General features: G+C 42.1%; 1 protein-coding gene across 1 annotated transcript in view; it reads right to left on the minus strand.

Moving 5' to 3' along the window:
* INPP5A (inositol polyphosphate-5-phosphatase A) overlaps nt 1–18,153 on the minus strand; it is a 1,335,101-nt gene that overhangs the window by 304,180 nt on the left and 1,012,768 nt on the right. Inside the window, exon 11 of the mRNA XM_086919541.1 lies at nt 11,616–11,690. Within this exon, the coding sequence (XP_086775667.1) occupies nt 11,616–11,690 (75 nt within the window). The remainder of the gene's footprint in view (nt 1–11,615; nt 11,691–18,153) is intronic.

The following is an 18,153-nucleotide window of genomic DNA, read 5'->3' on the forward strand; positions in this document are numbered from 1 at the left end:
TTTTTCTTCCTTTGGAGATCCTTCAAGAGATACGATCCTTATTTCACATATGTGGTGTTTAATATATAGTGGTACAGTGGCTTCAGAAAGAAGTCATCCATTCCTTGAGCACTCAAGAGGCAGGAAGTGTAGGAGATTTTCAGTTCCCATCCTTGACAACCTATCTGGGCTTACCTGTTGCACTGAGGAATAAAAAAAGGGGATGGACGGAATTTTTCAATTAATTTAAACAGCTGGTAATTACTCGGGCCACATCCTGGTACATCATTTGTTTGCCCTCCTGTCCCCTTCAGACAAGAACTAGCCATATGTAAATCACCCTTACCCATGCTCCAATAGGAACATCCTAGTCCAAACTCCCAGGATTACTGCGTTCTGAACAGGAATACAAGCAGCCACAGTTTGATTTGTGCATTTTTGGCATCATTAGTAGAGTGCATCTTGAGTCCTAAGGCACAGTGTGCATGGGACCATGTCTGGGTCTACCCATTCCATTTTGGGCATTAGACTAAGGAAAACAAAAAAGGATGGGTGGAATATGTGAATTAATCCCATCACTGGTAATTACTAGGGGTGCATACCAGTCCATCATTTTTTGCTCATGATGTCACCTCAGACAATAACCTGTCTCAGGCAAGTCAGCATTGATCATGCTCCCATAGGAACAGGTCAGTCCCTTCTGAACAAGAACAAAAGCAACCACAAACATGTTTCAGCCAAGCTGGACCTCCTCAGTAGCTTACAACGTGAGCCATGTGGTATAGTGAGCACAGGACAGTGATAGGCTTCATGCCTTGGAATTAGCACAAGGTAAGCAGACAATAACTCACTAAGTTGGGGCAGGACATCACCAATTACAATAGATAAAGGACTTTGAACACATATATTACAATCCATATGCAGAGGGGGGTTACGAGCAATATAGGGGAGGATGGACATTAACAAAACTACTACAAATATAGTTAAAAGACATCAATTATCATACAGGTTTAGGCACTGAAATTCTGCAATAATATTTATTTTAAAAAGAAGTTGTTCATCAATCCAATTCAATAACTAACATGCCTTCCTGCAAAATAGCTGTCTGTTAAAGTCTATATTGTACATCATACGTAAATATGACCCAAAAGACGATGTTCTTTACGTAGACGAACTGCCAGGGTGACCCTATGGGTCAAACACACTTAGAACTTATCGAAAGATGACATATTGACAGTCTTTTATTTGGAAAAGAAATGATTAAATAACTCCCAGTGCCCCAAAAAGTTTCTTAGGAGCTGCCAAATTCCGTGCTTGCCAACTATCATGGCTGCATAGATTTCAGTACACCTCATTTCTTTTTCTTCTACCGCCCTACACTTCCTACTTCAGCATGTCAGTCTTTTACATTCTTTTGCAACTGGACTTTCTCCTTTAGTCACTTATTCCTATATTTCTCTTCCTATTCTTTCTCATCTCCCTGCCTTCCTTAGCTTGTTTGAGTCAAAGTCTACATTTTGAAAAGTAAGTCCAAGGCCCCCCAAAGGAGTGCCAGCACCAGCAAACAAAAGCACAAACTAAGCAATGCATGTCTGCTCGAAACGAGAGCCTCAACTAAATTAATTTAAATAAATAAATTAAGCTGACAATATGAGGCTTTCCATAAGACTGGTGCCCATCTTTGATGAGTGAAGGAAATAACAACGTGTGCTCAATACAAAAGAACATTTAGGAACTTTAACAGAAGAACATGAGGGGATATCAGCAGTCTAACCTCATAAGGCAATTTCTTTACCCCATGCATGCCCAAAATGAACTGCTGAGCCAGACATTTACCGCAAGTAATATAATAAATGTTGCACAAAACGAGAATACCCTGTTAAACTCCTAGAATTACTAGAAATTCTGCAACTTGAATTTATATTTAAACTTTTTTTTACTCTCTCTGTATTGCTTGTTTAGGAAAAAAACAAATACACCTATAATACTCAATTGTCTCTTGGGAATAACAGAAAAAAGAAGACAGCAAACGTGTCACTTCTGCACCGTTTTGGGAATGAAATTTGTATTCCTGTTGTACATAGCATTTGTTTTAGATTTTTCATAAACATTCGTCTCCACCTTTACTTATCCAGACCATCTATCTCCTTAACTACAGTGCGAAAAAGAGGGGAGGGGGGCAAATCTGTACAGACAATGATAAAGCGACCCGCTGATATAATATATTTGTCAGGGCCTGTCGCATCTGCACAAATTCCACTATTACGAAGAGACACTGCGCTGATAAAAAAAAAAAAAGTTCACCGGAAATCAATGCATCTTGAGCCAAAGCTGTTGCTAAACACACAGAAAAAAAGCATCTTTATCCAGCAGCCAGCGTGCTGTGAAAATTCCCAGGCCTTGGCCTCGTGGCGGCGAAGGAAAATGTAATCTTCCCAAATACTCATCAGGGCACTCCATCCTGCCGACCTGACAGCCCCACTTATAATTAATTATACAATTTCGATGGGAATATCGACTAAACAAAGCTATAAATCATAGGAAAAGTCAATAGGCATGGACACATTCAATCATGTCCCGGCCAATGATTACTACTCTTAAAATACAATAATTATTCTCAGCAGCCAGCTCGAATTAAATTTCTGTCAGGCCGGCGCAAGACCAGTGGTTGATGAAGGATGCAATGGATTTTTGGGTTGAATTCGGCGCGGGGACATTTATCCTCTCAGATAGGTAGTTTGTTTTTAGTGATCATGGCGCGGCGTGTTTAACTAGACCATGAAGATTAGATTATCTCCGATGGCTCATTACATCATTTATCTTTTCCCGCCATTGCGGATCTGGAAGGCTTCCCGCGCCCGAATTAAAGGCAGCTGATTTTTTTTTTAATGCAATGTGCCAAAGTGGGATGCGCGCTTGTGGATGTGTGCAAAATGAACCGAACCATTTGTCATTCGAAAGGCTATTGGCAGGCCGTGATTTACAGCGCCATGAACACGAATGACCTTGTTCAACATCTTAAACTGTATTAAAATGAAATTAAAGTTAGCATTTTCAGGGACTTTTATAATAATTCAGAGAATTACACTTGAGAGAGAATATATCTGTGGAGGCAGGACTCGCCACTAATCATTTAGCTTGTCAAGTTCTCAAGAGTGGGTCTGAGAAGTCCATGGCAGGGATCCAGAATGGTCTCTCAAGGTGACTGTAGTGTTATAGCCGTGAGTTTAGGTTGAGGTGTGTGTGATGGGGTGAGTGGGGATGAGGATGGAGGGCATGCATATTTTTTCTTATCTTAAGTTAAAAATGTAGCCAAATATTTGAGAAATAATAAAACGCTGAATTGATATAAGAACTGGATAACTCAAATCTCTGAGTATAGCTGTGGCTCACCAACAGCGCTACAGAGATTTCAAACTTGTCATGTAGAGACCTGCTAACAGAGGCAAGTATGTCGTAGCAGTGGCACTGAGAAACAATTCCAGAAGTTGCTAATTCTTAAACAAAAGACAAACAATTGATGGACGGAATGCTGGAACAAATCAAACATTCACCTCCAGTCAAGAGATCTGGGTTAAATCCATCCTTCTTTTGCTCACCATGCCGCCCCAGTTTAGATCCCAGCCATTTGCAAATCAGTCTTGTCCCTGTGCCTCACCGGAACAGTCCTGCCGAACTGCCAAGCCAAGTCCTCCCGGTACCGGAAACCAGCATCCTAGGACCAGATTCCGGAAATCACCCCTCATCAGGCACGCTAGGTTGAATCCAGTGGCGCAGTGAGCCCAGTACCCATGTCTGGGAATACCTGGCGCACTTAGGGTGAGAAAGAAAAAGACACACAATTGATGGACTGAATGGGGAACAAATCAAACAAGGGATCTGGGTTAAATCCATCATTCGCTTGCTCACCATGCCACCCCAGTATAGATCCAGCCATATGCAAATCAGTCTTTAACCTGCTCCTCATGGGAACAGTCGAGCCCAAACTGCCAAGCCAGGCCCTCCCTGGACCTGAAGCAAACGGCCTGCAACCAGTTTCGGGGCATCACCCTTCACCTGGACGGCTACTTTGAATCCAGCGGCACAGTAAGCCCGGGATCCACATCTGGGCATACGCGGTGCACTTTTTTAAAAACAAACTTTATTAAGCAGTTTGACAGCATAAAGTTACCGCAATACGGTCATTTTCTTTTTTTGATCCACGCTATGGACATATGGAAATAATACAGAGTAGGAAACCATTATACAGTGGTACAGATAATGTAGTTGTGGAGGATCTGTGATCATTTCAAACTGAAAACGACATTTTTAAGTACTATGCTGCATTATCATTAGAACATTTACACTATAAAACAGAGTGTTCCTCTTTGAACTGAAATCAACAATCCCAACTATACTCTCCCACCCTAACCCACCCTTCCCAAGCTCCTGGTCTGAAGTATGGTAATGACATTAGCATCTAAGGGGGATCTAGACAGTATGTACCTAAGTAAATGTAAATGTAAATGTGTGTATACTTGTAAAGCGCACTATCACCTAGAAGGTATCTTGGCGCTGTAAACCGCTGTGGAACCCTTCCTGGCTTTCCCTGTGAGATGCCCCTTACTGGGCACCTCCAAGGTGAGGCCAGGCATCCTAGCGCTTTCGGGGCCGTTGTGGAGATTAAGCAAGCTATTGCCCAGAGTTGCAGAGTGGGACCCGTGATTAGAGTAGGCACCTAGGCGAGAATTATCGAGTCCGTGGACATTGAGCCCAAGACCCTGCCGCGTCGGGAATTGAACCCATGTCCCGGGCCAGACCTCTGCCTCAGGGTCTGCTGCTCTAATCGCTGAGCCACACTTATCCACAATCCAGGGAATTATATATCGCTAAAGTGACTGAGTGGGGGGGGTCTGGGGTTCAGAGGCTTCTAAATACGTGGTCGAAGGGTCCTGACTATGTCGTCGGGGTACCATGTAGGGGCAGGGGGTCAAGAAGTTCAAACTCCTGTAGCATGACATCCCAGTCCATCGAGATGGGTCGCTTCCAGAGGCCCTTCTCCTCCTCCTTCCTTAGGGCTACACTCTCAGCTTTCCCCCACTGTATCATGTCATCTTGCCAGCTAGACAATGTTGGGCACCTGGGGGACTTCCATCTATTAGTGAGAGCTCTGATTGCCAGGACTAAGGCCAGGTCTGCAAATCTCAATTGTACCTTCAGTTTACTTGTATGTCTACGAAGGCCCATGAGACAGTCTAGAATGTTATCCATAATGGGAATGTGTGTGATCTCCTCCAGACAACCCCGCACACTATCCCAGTAGTGCCGAATGCGAGGGCATGACCATAGCATGTGAAGGAAGTCAGCCTCAACTCCCTTACAACCAGGACAATGATGGGGAGCCTCTGGAAACATCAGGTGGATCCGCAGTGGGGTGAGGTATGACCTGTGTAAGACCATGGTCTGTATAAACTTTAATCTAGAGTTACGGGACACTCTCTCGGGGTGTTCCAGCAGGCACTTCCAGGCCTTGCCCGAGATTTCCGTACCGGAGTCTTCAGACCATTTTGCTCTAAGGGATATAAGTGTTACTGCGGCATGTGTGTGAACACCTGTATAGAGCCATCTGACTAAGTGACCCCCATTCCCCATATAATGTAAGAGGTGAACCAGGGTATGCTGTGGGGTTTCAGTACGTTGCGGGGCCCAGGTATTTTTAATTTAATGGGAGACCGTAGCATGCTATAGGTATAAGTGTGCAGGTGCACCTGTGACCTGTACAAAGGGTTCGTGGTCCAGCAGGATTCCATCCCCAAAAAAGGCCCCAACGTCCTCCACACAGTTCTCCACCCAGCCACGGATCCTGTTGCCTGAAATTCAGGCCCTGTGGTGTGGGAATACCCAGTAGGGGAATGTTCACCGAATATAGTGCTGTCGTAGAGGCATATGACAATGCTTTCCTCCAGCACAATAATGTTGTTTTCAGGAGGGGCGGGCTGTCAGTATGGATCTTAGCTTTAGGTAAGAGCAGGGCATGTAGCGCTCCTTGATCCAAGTCCCCGGGTGAGTATCCTATCTCATGTAAATTCCTACCAGCAGTCCAATACGAAAGCCATTGGAGTTGGCTGGCATAGTAGTAGGCCCTGAGGTTAGGAACCCCTAAACCTCCACATCGAGTGTCTAACTGGAGTTTCTGTAAACATACTCTCCTACAGCCTTTCCCCCATATAAGCTCCATGAGTATAGTATTCAGGGTGGTATAAATAGACTGAGGGATCACGATGGGCAGATTCACATACGCGGTGAACTTAGGGTGAAAAAGCAATTGATGGATATAATGCGGAAAAAAGCAAACATGGGTATGCCCATACATGGTTCCCTTGCTCACTGTGCTACTAAATTTAAGGTTGCCTGGTTGGTGAGAGGTAATACCCCAAAAATGGTCGGAAGCTTGTTTCCGGTCTAGGTAGGACCTGGCGTGGCAGTTTGGGCTGGACTGTTCCCATGAGGGGCAGGGTTCAGACTGATTTGCAGATGGCTGGGTCTAAACTGGGGTGGCATGGCGAGCAAAAGAACAATGGATTTAACCCAGATATATTGACTGGGGGAGAATGTTTGATTTGCTCTGCATTCCTGGCAGTTCTGGCTGGGCTGTTCTCATGTGGAATAGGGAAAATACTGATTTGCATATGGTTGGACCTGAACTGGAAGGACATGGTGAGCAAAAAAACGATGGATTTAGGCCCAGATCTCTGTACTGGGGTGAATGTTTGACATTGTGCAGCATTCTGTCCATCAATTCCATCTCACTAAGACATCATCCTGATGACAAACAAAACTGAATGCATGTTCATTTCAACTTCCTTGTCCAAACAACTGCAAGAGGCTTTGATCCAATGCATAGATTAGTACAGCAAGGCATGCTCCTTTCAGATCAATCTTTGTTTTACTTTAATGTAAGTCTCTCTCTCTTTGTGTGTACTTGAAAAGATGGAACAAATCCATTGAGAAGTGGTAACATGCTACCCACTGCTTAAGATTTTCAGGCTTATGATCGGATGTTTCTTCTTGTTTATTTTATTTTTTTACTAGAAAACTGTTTGATTTCTCAGTTTCCCAGTAGGTCTCTATTAATTATACAATCGACTGTGAACTAGAAGGATCTATACGTCATAGTAAAAGACTGTGGTTTTGAGCGTAAAATGCAGTATGGTAGACCTAGAAAAAGATAATTGAAATGTCTTGACAATCTCAAGTGCCCCAGAATCTTTCATTGTGTGAGTGCAGCTAAATGTTAACTGGACAAGGGAACTGGCCATCTCTACTTGAGCAAAAGAAATGTCTTCGCTCTGCACATACCTGAAGTGATTTACCACATCAATTTCCACCGGTTTCATCACCAACCCACCATGCTGCTAGTGAAAACATGTGTCACCTCATTTAAAATGAATACCATTGGCAATGTTAATCTTGATGATCTTAAACTTCAGCACGGTAAAGGTATCTTCTGAAAGACTCTAAACATGGCATATTTACCTTTTAGGATCAATGTAACATTGTTGAGGTGCTGTTTCAAAATGTTATCACTAACAAGGATGTCTTGTTACTTGGAAATAATCTTTTGCTCTAAGTTAAAAGGTTTAATTTCTACTATAGTGTACATATCTAAATTCAGATGGATGCATGGATATTTTCCAGCACACGCACAGTAAGCTCTATCTAGATTTAGTTAGTCTAAGGCTAAGTCGACCACTGTTTATATTGTAGTGGATAAATGAGACAGCAATTATAACGCACAATGGCATGCTAAAATCAAATTAGTACATATCACGTATTTGTCTTCCCACATGAATATCCAAGAGGGGTAGCCAGTAAATACAAAGGTGAGGATTCATAGGATAGGATTAATCTGCATAAGCATTCATAACTTACCAAATAGCCAAAACAATATTTCTCTCTGTGTTCACCTTGATCCTTTTTTGTCATGTGACTACGAAGCCATCCTACTACAGGACTCTGTATTCTTAACAACTTTCTGCACATATCCTCAGCCTCCAAAATTGTTTCTTCCACATTACAGTGATCCACCAGGGCATGCAATAGCTCCCTTTAAATAAGGGGTTATTGATCTCACCAAGGTTTTGCAACACATTTTTGATGGCCATAGTACTGTGTGCCATTTACTACTATTAACCAGTGCTAAAGTATTTGTGCTCATTCCCTAACCCGTGGTAAAATTGTCTTACACCTAACTGGGAAATATGTTTTACTTACATGTCCCTAGTAAAGTCTATAGTATGTACCCAAGGTCTATAAATTAAATGCCTGTAATACTTATTATGCCACCTAATTAAGTATCCCCTTAACACATGTCCCAGGCCTGCCATTACAGATGGAATGCAGTTTTAAAACTGCCAATTCGACCTGGCAAAATAACACCCTTGCCAAGCCTTATACTCACCTTTTGTTACATGTTAGTCACCCCTTATGTAGGCCTAAGGCAGATGATATAGAAGAGTGAATAGTAATAAAATATTTGGACATGCACTTTTAAGTTTCACAGGTCCTGGTAGTGAAAAACTCCTACATTCGTTTTTCACTACAGTGAAGCCTATCTATACCATGGGATAACATTGGTTTGCTTTATCATATTTAATACGTTCTAACCTTTGATAAGGGGCAGGTAAGATATAACATAACATAAAATGTGTATTTGTAAAGTGCACGTTCACCCAAGGGTATTTTTGCATTGAGTAACAGATGTGTATTGAAATTCATGTTTGGTGTCTAAGAAATTGTCACTTAAAATCCTCTTTAATGATAAAGTCGGATTTTAAGTTACAAGTTTGAAAATGCTACTTTTAGAAAGCTATTCTGTGCTTGCAGCCTGTTCCTGGCTCACATGACTGGGAAAAGTTTGCAGTTGGACTTTGTTTATTCCTCCCAGACAGCCACACAATAGAGGGATTAGATGTGCTTGGATGGGCCATCATTGGCAGGATGTGGGGCAGAGCTGGGCACAGCCCCACTTGCAAATCAAACCCACTCTTTAGTTCACTTTCTGGACCTGCAGAAAGACTCTCAGAGGACTACCTGCTGCTATGGACTGCTGTGTACTTCGGAAGACTGCTTTGCTGCACCTGGAAATACATCTCTGCTACCTGAAGCCTACTTTGAACACTCATGGACATGCCCTGCTGCCTGAGCCCAGGTTCACTTCATGATCCCCAGACTAACACGGTCACCAAGGGTTATTTGGCGCTGGTCTCCAGATTAGAGCCCAAGGGCCAAAAAAGACAACAACCACCTTAAACCTGCACTTGGACCCATCCTGGGTGAGTCCCAACCCTCCAAGTGCTGCCTCCCCAGTCCTGGTCATTTTGGAGTAGTGCTAAATGTGCCCAGGTAGCCAAAATCCAAAACTTGGGACTGTTGGCTAAAAACTGCTCTGAAAACAGAGAGGAGATCGGACCAACCTGCTTGTACTTCTGCTAAAGGAACCTTCACAAGCCGGCCCAATTTTGTGGCAGCTCTCACTCAGTTCTTCTACGCAGAAGCAAATCCTGTTCAGAAGTCCTTCGGATAAGGGGCATCCAGTCTGGTTGAGTTCTCATCAGCTACATCTGGCAGCTTCATCCCACTGGAGGATTTCAACTTGCAAAAGAAAGACTAAGTCAGAATGTGGAAATATTCACCGCAACTTAATCCAGAGGTCCCTCGATGATGATGCCTCCTTCTTGGACACTGCCTGCAGCCTTGCCCCGCTAGACTTTACCTTCTCAGATGATTTTTGCTGGGATTCCTTCAAAGTCCAAAGGTAAGCATCAACCAGGCCCAATCCACTTCTTATATCTGACCCGCGCTCCATCAAGGTAGGTCATACTTTTTATTTTGACCCGGTACCGCTATAGTAGGTGTCTGCGATTGGAGTTTTGATCTTTTAGTTACAAGTTTTTAGCTTAAACTTTAAAAATTCAGAACTCTGATTGGATTTTTGTTGTATTGGTGTCAAGTAATTTATTAAAATTTACCATATTATTCCTAATTTGTGGGGGATTTTTCTCGTGTTTCATTATTAATGTATTACTGTTTGTGTGCTGCATAAATACTATACAAAATGAACAATTGATAAACAAAATGCTGAACAATGTCATACATTCACCCCAGCACATAAACCCAGGCCTAATCCATTTTTTTACCCAACATGCCATTCCAGTTTAAACCCAGCCATAAATGGACTTGACCCTGCTATGCATGGGAAAGGTCCATCACGAACTGCCAAACCAGGTCCTCCCTGGACCGGAAACAAGCTTCCTGGGACCGATGTTGGGGTATCACCCCTCATCAGCCAGACTAGCTTGAATCCAGTAGCCTGGTGAGCACGTGACACATGTCTTGGCAAACAGGTCCTACTTGAGTGACAAAGCAAAAAGAACAATTGATGAACGTAATGCTGAACAAAGCCAAACATTTACCCCAGTATACAGATCCTAGCATAAATCCATAGTTTTTATTCCCACCATGCCATTTTAGTTCAAAACCAGCCATATGCAAATAAGTCTTGACCCTGCTTCCCATGGGAACAGTTTGCCCAAACTGCCATGCCTGGTCCTCCCTTGACCGGAAGCAAGCATCCTAGGACCAGTTTTGGGGTAACACCCCTCATCAGCCAGCCTAGCTTGAATGCAGTGACATGGTGCAGCACCCACGACTGGGCATACCCATCTCACTCTGGATGATAAATGCAAAAATGAACAATTGATGAACGTAATGCTGAACAATGTCAAACATTCACCCCTAGTACAGAGATATGGGCCTAAATCCACCATTTCGCTTTCCATGCATCATTTGTGTGTCTTTTACTTTTTCGCCTTAAGTGTGGCAGGTTTGCCCAGATGTGAGTTCCGGGCTCACTGTGCCACTAGATTCAAGCTAGCCTGGTTGATGAGGGGTGATTCCCCAAAACCGTTGCTAGGATGCTTGTTTCTGGTCCAGGGAGGACCTGGCTTGGCAGTTCGCGCTGGACTCTTTCCATGAGAAGGGGGTTCAAGAGTGATTTACATATGCCTGGGTCTACACTGGGGTGGCATGGTGAGCAAAAGTACAATGGATTTAACCCAGATCTCTTGACTGGGGTGAAGCCATCATTTGTGTGTCTTTTGTTTTCTCGCCCTAAGTGCACCCAGATGTGGGTTTCATGCTCACTGTATCAGTGGATTCAAGCTAGCCTGGCTGATGAGTTGTGATACCCCAAAACCGGTCCCAGGATGCTTGTTTCCGGTCCAGAGAGGACCTGGCTTGGCAGTTTGGGCTGGACTGTCCCATGAGGAACCTGGTCAAGCCTAATTTGCATATTGCTGGGTCTAAACTTGGGTTGCATGGTGAGCATAAGAACAATGGAATTAACCTATATCTCTTGACTGGGGTGAAAGTTTGGTTTGTTTCGCTTTCCGTCCATCATTTGTGTCTTTTGCATAAATGCTTCACACATTGCCTCTAAGTTAAGCCTGACTGAAGGAATTGCTTGAACACACAACAGATGTGAGAGAACATTTCAAGAAAAGAATAACTAAATAAATATTTACCACACATGGGTCATTATATCCTAATGGTTCATCACAAGCATTGTAAAAATATGTATCTTGATGTGTACTTACCGCTGTTCCATTATTATCTCTAAAAACATCCTGATTAAAATATTCAAACATCTTCTTTTCTATTTGCAACACAACCTAAGAAAAGAAAAGATATGTTAGCAGTGGTTAACTGTTTTTTGCCAATGAATTTGAACAGTTAGGGCGGCCTAAATTTACCTCATTTGAAGTTGCTTCATACGATTTGATCTGTTTCTCTCATACACAGCTAGGGAATGACAATTTAGATGAAACACATCTGTGGGTGGATTCGGAGAAAGGCTTATTGGACAACCGAATCCTTAGTAAAAGACAGAGTGCTCAATTGGAATATAAAATGCTTAAGTCATGTAAGAAAATGTAAGCGTTGACACTTAGAAAGAGAACAGAAAACGGTTATGTAGATGCACTCTGCAGTGCATGGTGATAAAGGCTTTTGTTCGAGAAGGAGAAAGTGAGTGAATAGTGGGGGAGCTTGGACACTAATTAAGGAACTTACCTGTAAGTCAATTTGGCGAATGTTTGCTTATGCTGAATTCCCTTTGAGCAGGAGGTCTTGGTTTCACTAGGGAGCATGATCAAAGACCTGGATAGTCATTTGCACATGAGGACTGACTAGAAACCGACTCTCACTTGCATTTTCTGTCTGAGCTCCATAAAAGGAAAGTGAGCCAAGGAAAAGTTTCCTATGAAAATAAGATACAAGGTACCTGCTGAATCATGAACATGCAGTATCAAGTGCCATACTGAGGGAAACAAGTGTCATCTTCATGTTGCTACTGTTCCTACTTGTAGAGGAGTAATGTGAGACTAGAAAACTGTTGAAAAGACTGGCACAGTATAGTTAACTGCAGAAACGGCATGGAATTGCATCCACATCAGGTTCTGTGCAAACAAGACCTTGACAACAGCACTTTCAAACATTGCAAAATCCACATAGCAGTAGTCGTATACCATATATATTTCACTTGTTCTTCTGATATAAATGCATGTTGTATTGCAACTGCATATGTAAGGTGTGGTGTCAACTCCTCCATAGTGGGTTTCAAGGTGACTGGGGTACAGAAGGGGCCATACTGAGTATTATATCAAGGCTGAGGCTGGTCTTCGTGAATGTTGTACCACAGTAATAATATTCTTTAGGCACACCTTTCTGGGAACTCTAAATTCCATAGTTTCATTAAAGTAAGCGGTGCTATGGTGATCATTACTTATTTACAGATTAAAACATTTCAAACCTTGATGGAAAAATAATTGAAGTTCTGTTCTGACTTCACAAAAAGACCGTGGACGTGTTCAAAAGGCATCACTGGTAAAGGGTGTGGGATGAGCCGCTGTGGGCAGCAGCCTCTGAATGACCCACGTCAGAAAAGTTTTGAGAATCCCACATTTTTGTATAGCATAGCCAACAAGGTATGAGTACATACAGAAGAGTGGATCTCATCTCTGAAACCTAGTAAGCATCATACATAATTACCAATTCATTTTATCTTATAAAACTGTCAAGAAAATGAAGGAAGGTCAATTGGAAGTAGATTTTTTCAAGACCGAGATTTGTCCAATGTCCAACCGTGAATGAAGGAGGAAAGAAAGCTCAGTTAAATCCCAACCACCACTGGACAAGTCAAAACACTGGATGAAAGATCCAGCCAGAGGTGATTTAAAAGTACCTTTTCTTTAGAATGAAAACCTTTGATGGTCCAGATATCAATAATTTATATGATCACAAGACAAGCCGAATCAAGTTTTTAATAATTGATTTTGACCTCTACAGAGGTCAACAAGTTGAATAGATACAGAGACTACATTGTTGTGAATCTTAAATAACAGTAAATACTAGTTCTTTTCAAACAGTGATAAAAAAGATTTTAAAAATCTATGCAAATTGTAACCAACAAATTCATTTGGGGGAAAATTGATTAAGGCAATCAGATCTTTAACGATAAATAGATTATATCTAAAACATGGGTTTAAAAAACGAAGTTGAGCTTCTGCTTACTTGGGCAAATATAAGCACGAGGGCTAAATCTTGTTCTCCTCCTCTACATAGCTTTCATAAACCCACCTTGCCGCTTGTTTTGTTCCAATATTTAGTACAGGCGTCTAAAGGCAGGATCCCTAAATGAAGCATGATGATACAGTGTTGAACGTTGGGTTCTAGTGTAAATCTCAAATATTATTGATAGGTCTTATACTCGAGAAACTGTATAGGACCTGCAGTGGGATATCGGAGAACAGTGAGCAAAGTCTAGGTCAAAGCTTAGGCGCGTTGTCGTATTTATTAAAAATACCTTTAAATGTGCGCATGACCAAGACTGTGAAAGTGATGTAGTGCAATTGAAGTGCAGTGTAGCAACTGCAAGATTTTAATTAAAAGTGTAAGTACTCGACCCACCTTAAGGGGTTTCGTGCTTTAGGAGAGATCACAAAGTATTTTTTTCAGCATGTGACATATTATGTGCCCATCTGATTACATCGGCCAAAGCATTTGTATAGGAACTAGTCAACAAAAATTCTAAACGAAGAGCCTGAACCGGAGTGGCCATTTTTCCAAGTAATTACCCTTCATTCTTACTCAGAATATGCCATTTGTTTATTGGTACGTATTCTAATGCATATGTCAGGTTGGTAGAGATTTTAACACAGTATATTTCCAGGAGCAGTTACAAGTGTCTCTTTCCAGAGGAAGAATACAAACTCTTTATTGCACTTAAGTGGGCTGTAGCCTTAAATTCCAAGTGATGAAGATGGAAATTATTTTCGAGCACCTGTGCAAATACTCTCCCTAACTAAGTGTACGCCTTTACTACTTCTACTGATTTCCCTCCCAACTTCCATTTAAAACAAATATAATGTTTCCTTCCCCTGAATTGTACAATTTTTGTTTTAGTAATATTTTATTTCAGAAAATTTTCTTCAGTATATTTGAAGAGGGCATCTAAGTTATGTTGTAAGCCGATCGATGTTAAGTCAGAGGGCTGCCGAGAAGACTGCCGCTTGGACGCCGCATTCTGGCACCGGCGCTACACCTTCGATGCATTGAGCAAGTTTAAAGCCCGTGCCCCCGATCACCAGGCAACGCGACTGCTTCGCATTTGATTGCTACCACTTACTGTGACCAGACACGGTAGCATCATTCACAATAGTTATTCAGGCATCCCAGAGCAGTCACTTCCTCCATAGAACTCGGACTTTGAAAACCTTTTTTATCTTCGTAGCCATTCCGGCACACTTGGCGATTTAGAGAGTCACTGGACCCTGCCTACTGGCTGTTTACATCTCGCCCTGACTGACCGCCTCTAGACATAGAATCCTTTAAAAAATTCAAATAGGTATCGACCTGTTCTACGATTGCCTGACTCTGTGGGACAACTGCTGAGGTCACATCTTTGTTTTTGAAAACATGGCTTCCTGATGAAGGCACCTTTCCGAAACACGCTTAGGAACATATTCCCTAGCCATGCTCCAATTTACCATGATTCATTATTTTCGAATTGTATTGTGACCATTTACTATTTGACCTGATACTCCTAGATATGTTTTAGTAATAACATTCTGTTAAGGAATTTTTGAATTACTGTGTATTTATTGCATTTGATATATTTTTATAAAAATCCAAATAAAAAGATATCCCTTTAAAATTATTATCTTCATTTGTAATCGATGACATGTATTTTTGGTATTTTTGAGTTGATAATTTTGTTCAGGTCCACTGTATTTATTCTGTCCCTAAATGCTCATATTTACACTAGTGTAAGTCAAATATGACTACATCATTGGCATACCTTAAGGTGTGTATGTCATGTGACGCTTATTTAGGGGGGAAATTATTTAGTCTTAGGAAGCACTTCGGTAGGTAACTTATAAATAAGGAGAACAACAGAGGGTCTAAAAAACAGCCCTGCTTCAGGCCATTTGAAGTGGGTATCTTATGGGTTAAACCCATCTGGACTCTGCACCACGGTGCTTTATGCAAAGCCACAATTAATCTTAATAGAGCACACGGGATCCCCATTTTCACCAATTTCCTCCATAGGGTAGGTCTATCTACACTATTAAAGGCTGTTGAAATATCTACAAACAGGCTATAGACTATCTACGACTTCATTATAATGTGCTTGTCAATTATTATTTGGCTCTGGCTAACCCTTTGAGTAACTCACAGGACACAGTCTTATGATTAGATTGGGATTTACTGGGCTCCAGACTAGGTCCTGGATAATCTTAAAATCTCCCACTTTCTCCTCGGGCACCCCATGAAAGGACCCAACTTGTGCCGCCTATATGAATGCAAGACAGATTAACACTGACTGAAGAGAAACTTCTTCACGATTGCCTGCTAGGCGAGCAGAGAATCATAGCAATTTACAGAAGCGTTGGCGGGATGTGACTCACCTTGCCATCACTGCAATATTGTTCAGGCATGCGAGAATTCCAGAGACTGGTGCGTGACTCCGCCGGTAGAGTTACAGTGCCAGTGGCCAAGGTGTAATTTCTTAAGCACCACTGAGGGGTAAGGACTTAAGGCAAGGGCTCCAGCGAGGCTCACTGGTACACCCCGCAAGCCGCACCAGGAGCTAACCAGGCCTCTTTTGCGGCGGTCTCAGGACTCATGCCACCTATAGCCGACTACGGCTGAGGCACTTGCCAGGAGCCCTGGGGGAGGCGGGGGTGGTGCGGCTTTTTGTGGTCGTACAAGCCTCAGTGTAGTACGCTGGCTGCAGACTGCAGCTCCGCAGTCCAAATACCCCTCCTGCCTTCCCTCACTCACATACTCGTCTCAACGTCACATCTGGTCTCAGAGATTCTTTCATGCACCAGTCCTTCCGTCCAGCCTTATGAGAAAGGACTTTCAGAAACTGAGCAGGAAAATGCTTGAAATACCGTAAGAAAATATAAGAGGGCAGAGACCACCTTGTTCACTGCAGTTCCTGGAAAACAATTGAATGGGTAAATATTCTGATCATTTAAAAAGAGGCCAGACTAGTGGTATCACTCTCAGGATGGAGGCGCTGAATGTAATTTCAATTACAATCAAGCAAATACGCTTTGGACCGCTAAGTAACTAAAGTAGGTAGAGTACAGGTAGAAATCTCTGCCTCTGTGTACTTTTCCTACTTTTTGGATATCACAAAAGTTCTCAGGAGAACACCTGAAAAGCTGAGCAAGGCAGAGGCTTCCAGGAGTGCTAATGGGAAGCTCATGTGAAGTTCCCACCTTATGCAGTTCTCCATCGTGGAAATAGGATCCCCTGTGAAAACACACATTTGTTGTCTAGGCAGAAAAAATATTTTTTCCCAGATAGAAAGCCCTTCTGCCACACCTCCACCCTAGAAATAGATTTTCACCACTCCTTGGCTGATGTTAAAATCTGAACCTTTCCAGTGTGGAACTGGGATGAAGAGTAGTTTGTGATTGCCCAGGAACATCTATGTTTGTCGGCATTCATACATTTCCAAGGCTAAAAAAATGTTTAAGAAAATATTTACCAGAGGAGGACATCATTTCCTCCAGGCAACCCTTGGCTTTTTATCTGCCCAAATAACAGTGCCTATTAAGTAGTTCACTTTGATAAAGTAGCATTCAAAGATTCAGGGGGAGACTGAAATAAAACAAAGCACTGCAGTAGTTGTATTATTTTGATTACATTTATATAAATCACAATTGACAAAGCCACATATCTTCAATTACGAAAATCTTTTTTTAATTTTTGCTTAATAAAGGCGCATTATTAAGATAATGTTAGTTGACACCTGATCCTTGCATTGGATTCCAAGGTATAGGACAATTCCTACTGATCTCTGCGCTTAGCTCCGAGGTGAAAGCAGTTACCAGAATTCCTTCTGTTTTACAAATATTTTTCCTATAAGTAAAGATTTTAGAACATTCATCAATTATGTTGAATACTCTAAGAATATACAAGCGATCCGGATCCAAAAATAATTCTGCTTTGTCAGCATACAATAATATCTTCTTGGCTTCAAGGATATTAGTACTTGCCCTAATCTGTTGCTCATTTGAAATGAATCTTAAAAGAGGCTCAATGAACAGAGCAAATAAAGACAGAGATAGGGATTATCAATGTTAGGTTCCTGGCTCAACTGGCATTTCAGCCACTCATTGCCCTTCAATTCCTAGACCAGCTTGAGTTCCCCTCAGGGCTCGTAGTAACCTAGTGCACTGCCTGATTATTCTAGTCTACCCATTACCTTTCTAGATATGCGCAGTTCAGGACACTAAATGCTTTCGCAGCATCAAGAAACCAGCAGTGGGATTCAGCATAATTTATTGCTTCCCATAAGTAATGGGCAATGGCTGCAGTAACCCTCCCAGGATGAATCTACTATCATTAGGTGTAATTGGCTAGTAGATCTTACCAGCCACTTGAACCACAAAGCTTTTCAATAGGCTTTCATAATCAGACTTCAGCAATGCAACAGGACTGTATAACCCACATGATGGGGCTGAAGCTACACCTGCAATGACACTGTTGAACAGCATATTTAAATGAGAGACCCAATCTTCCTGGTAGGTTTTCGATATTTCAGTATTAAACCAATAT

The sequence above is a fragment of the Lissotriton vulgaris genome, chromosome 5, assembly GCF_964263255.1.
Source record: "Lissotriton vulgaris chromosome 5, aLisVul1.2, whole genome shotgun sequence".
In the NCBI taxonomy this organism is placed as follows: Eukaryota; Metazoa; Chordata; class Amphibia; order Caudata; family Salamandridae; genus Lissotriton; species Lissotriton vulgaris.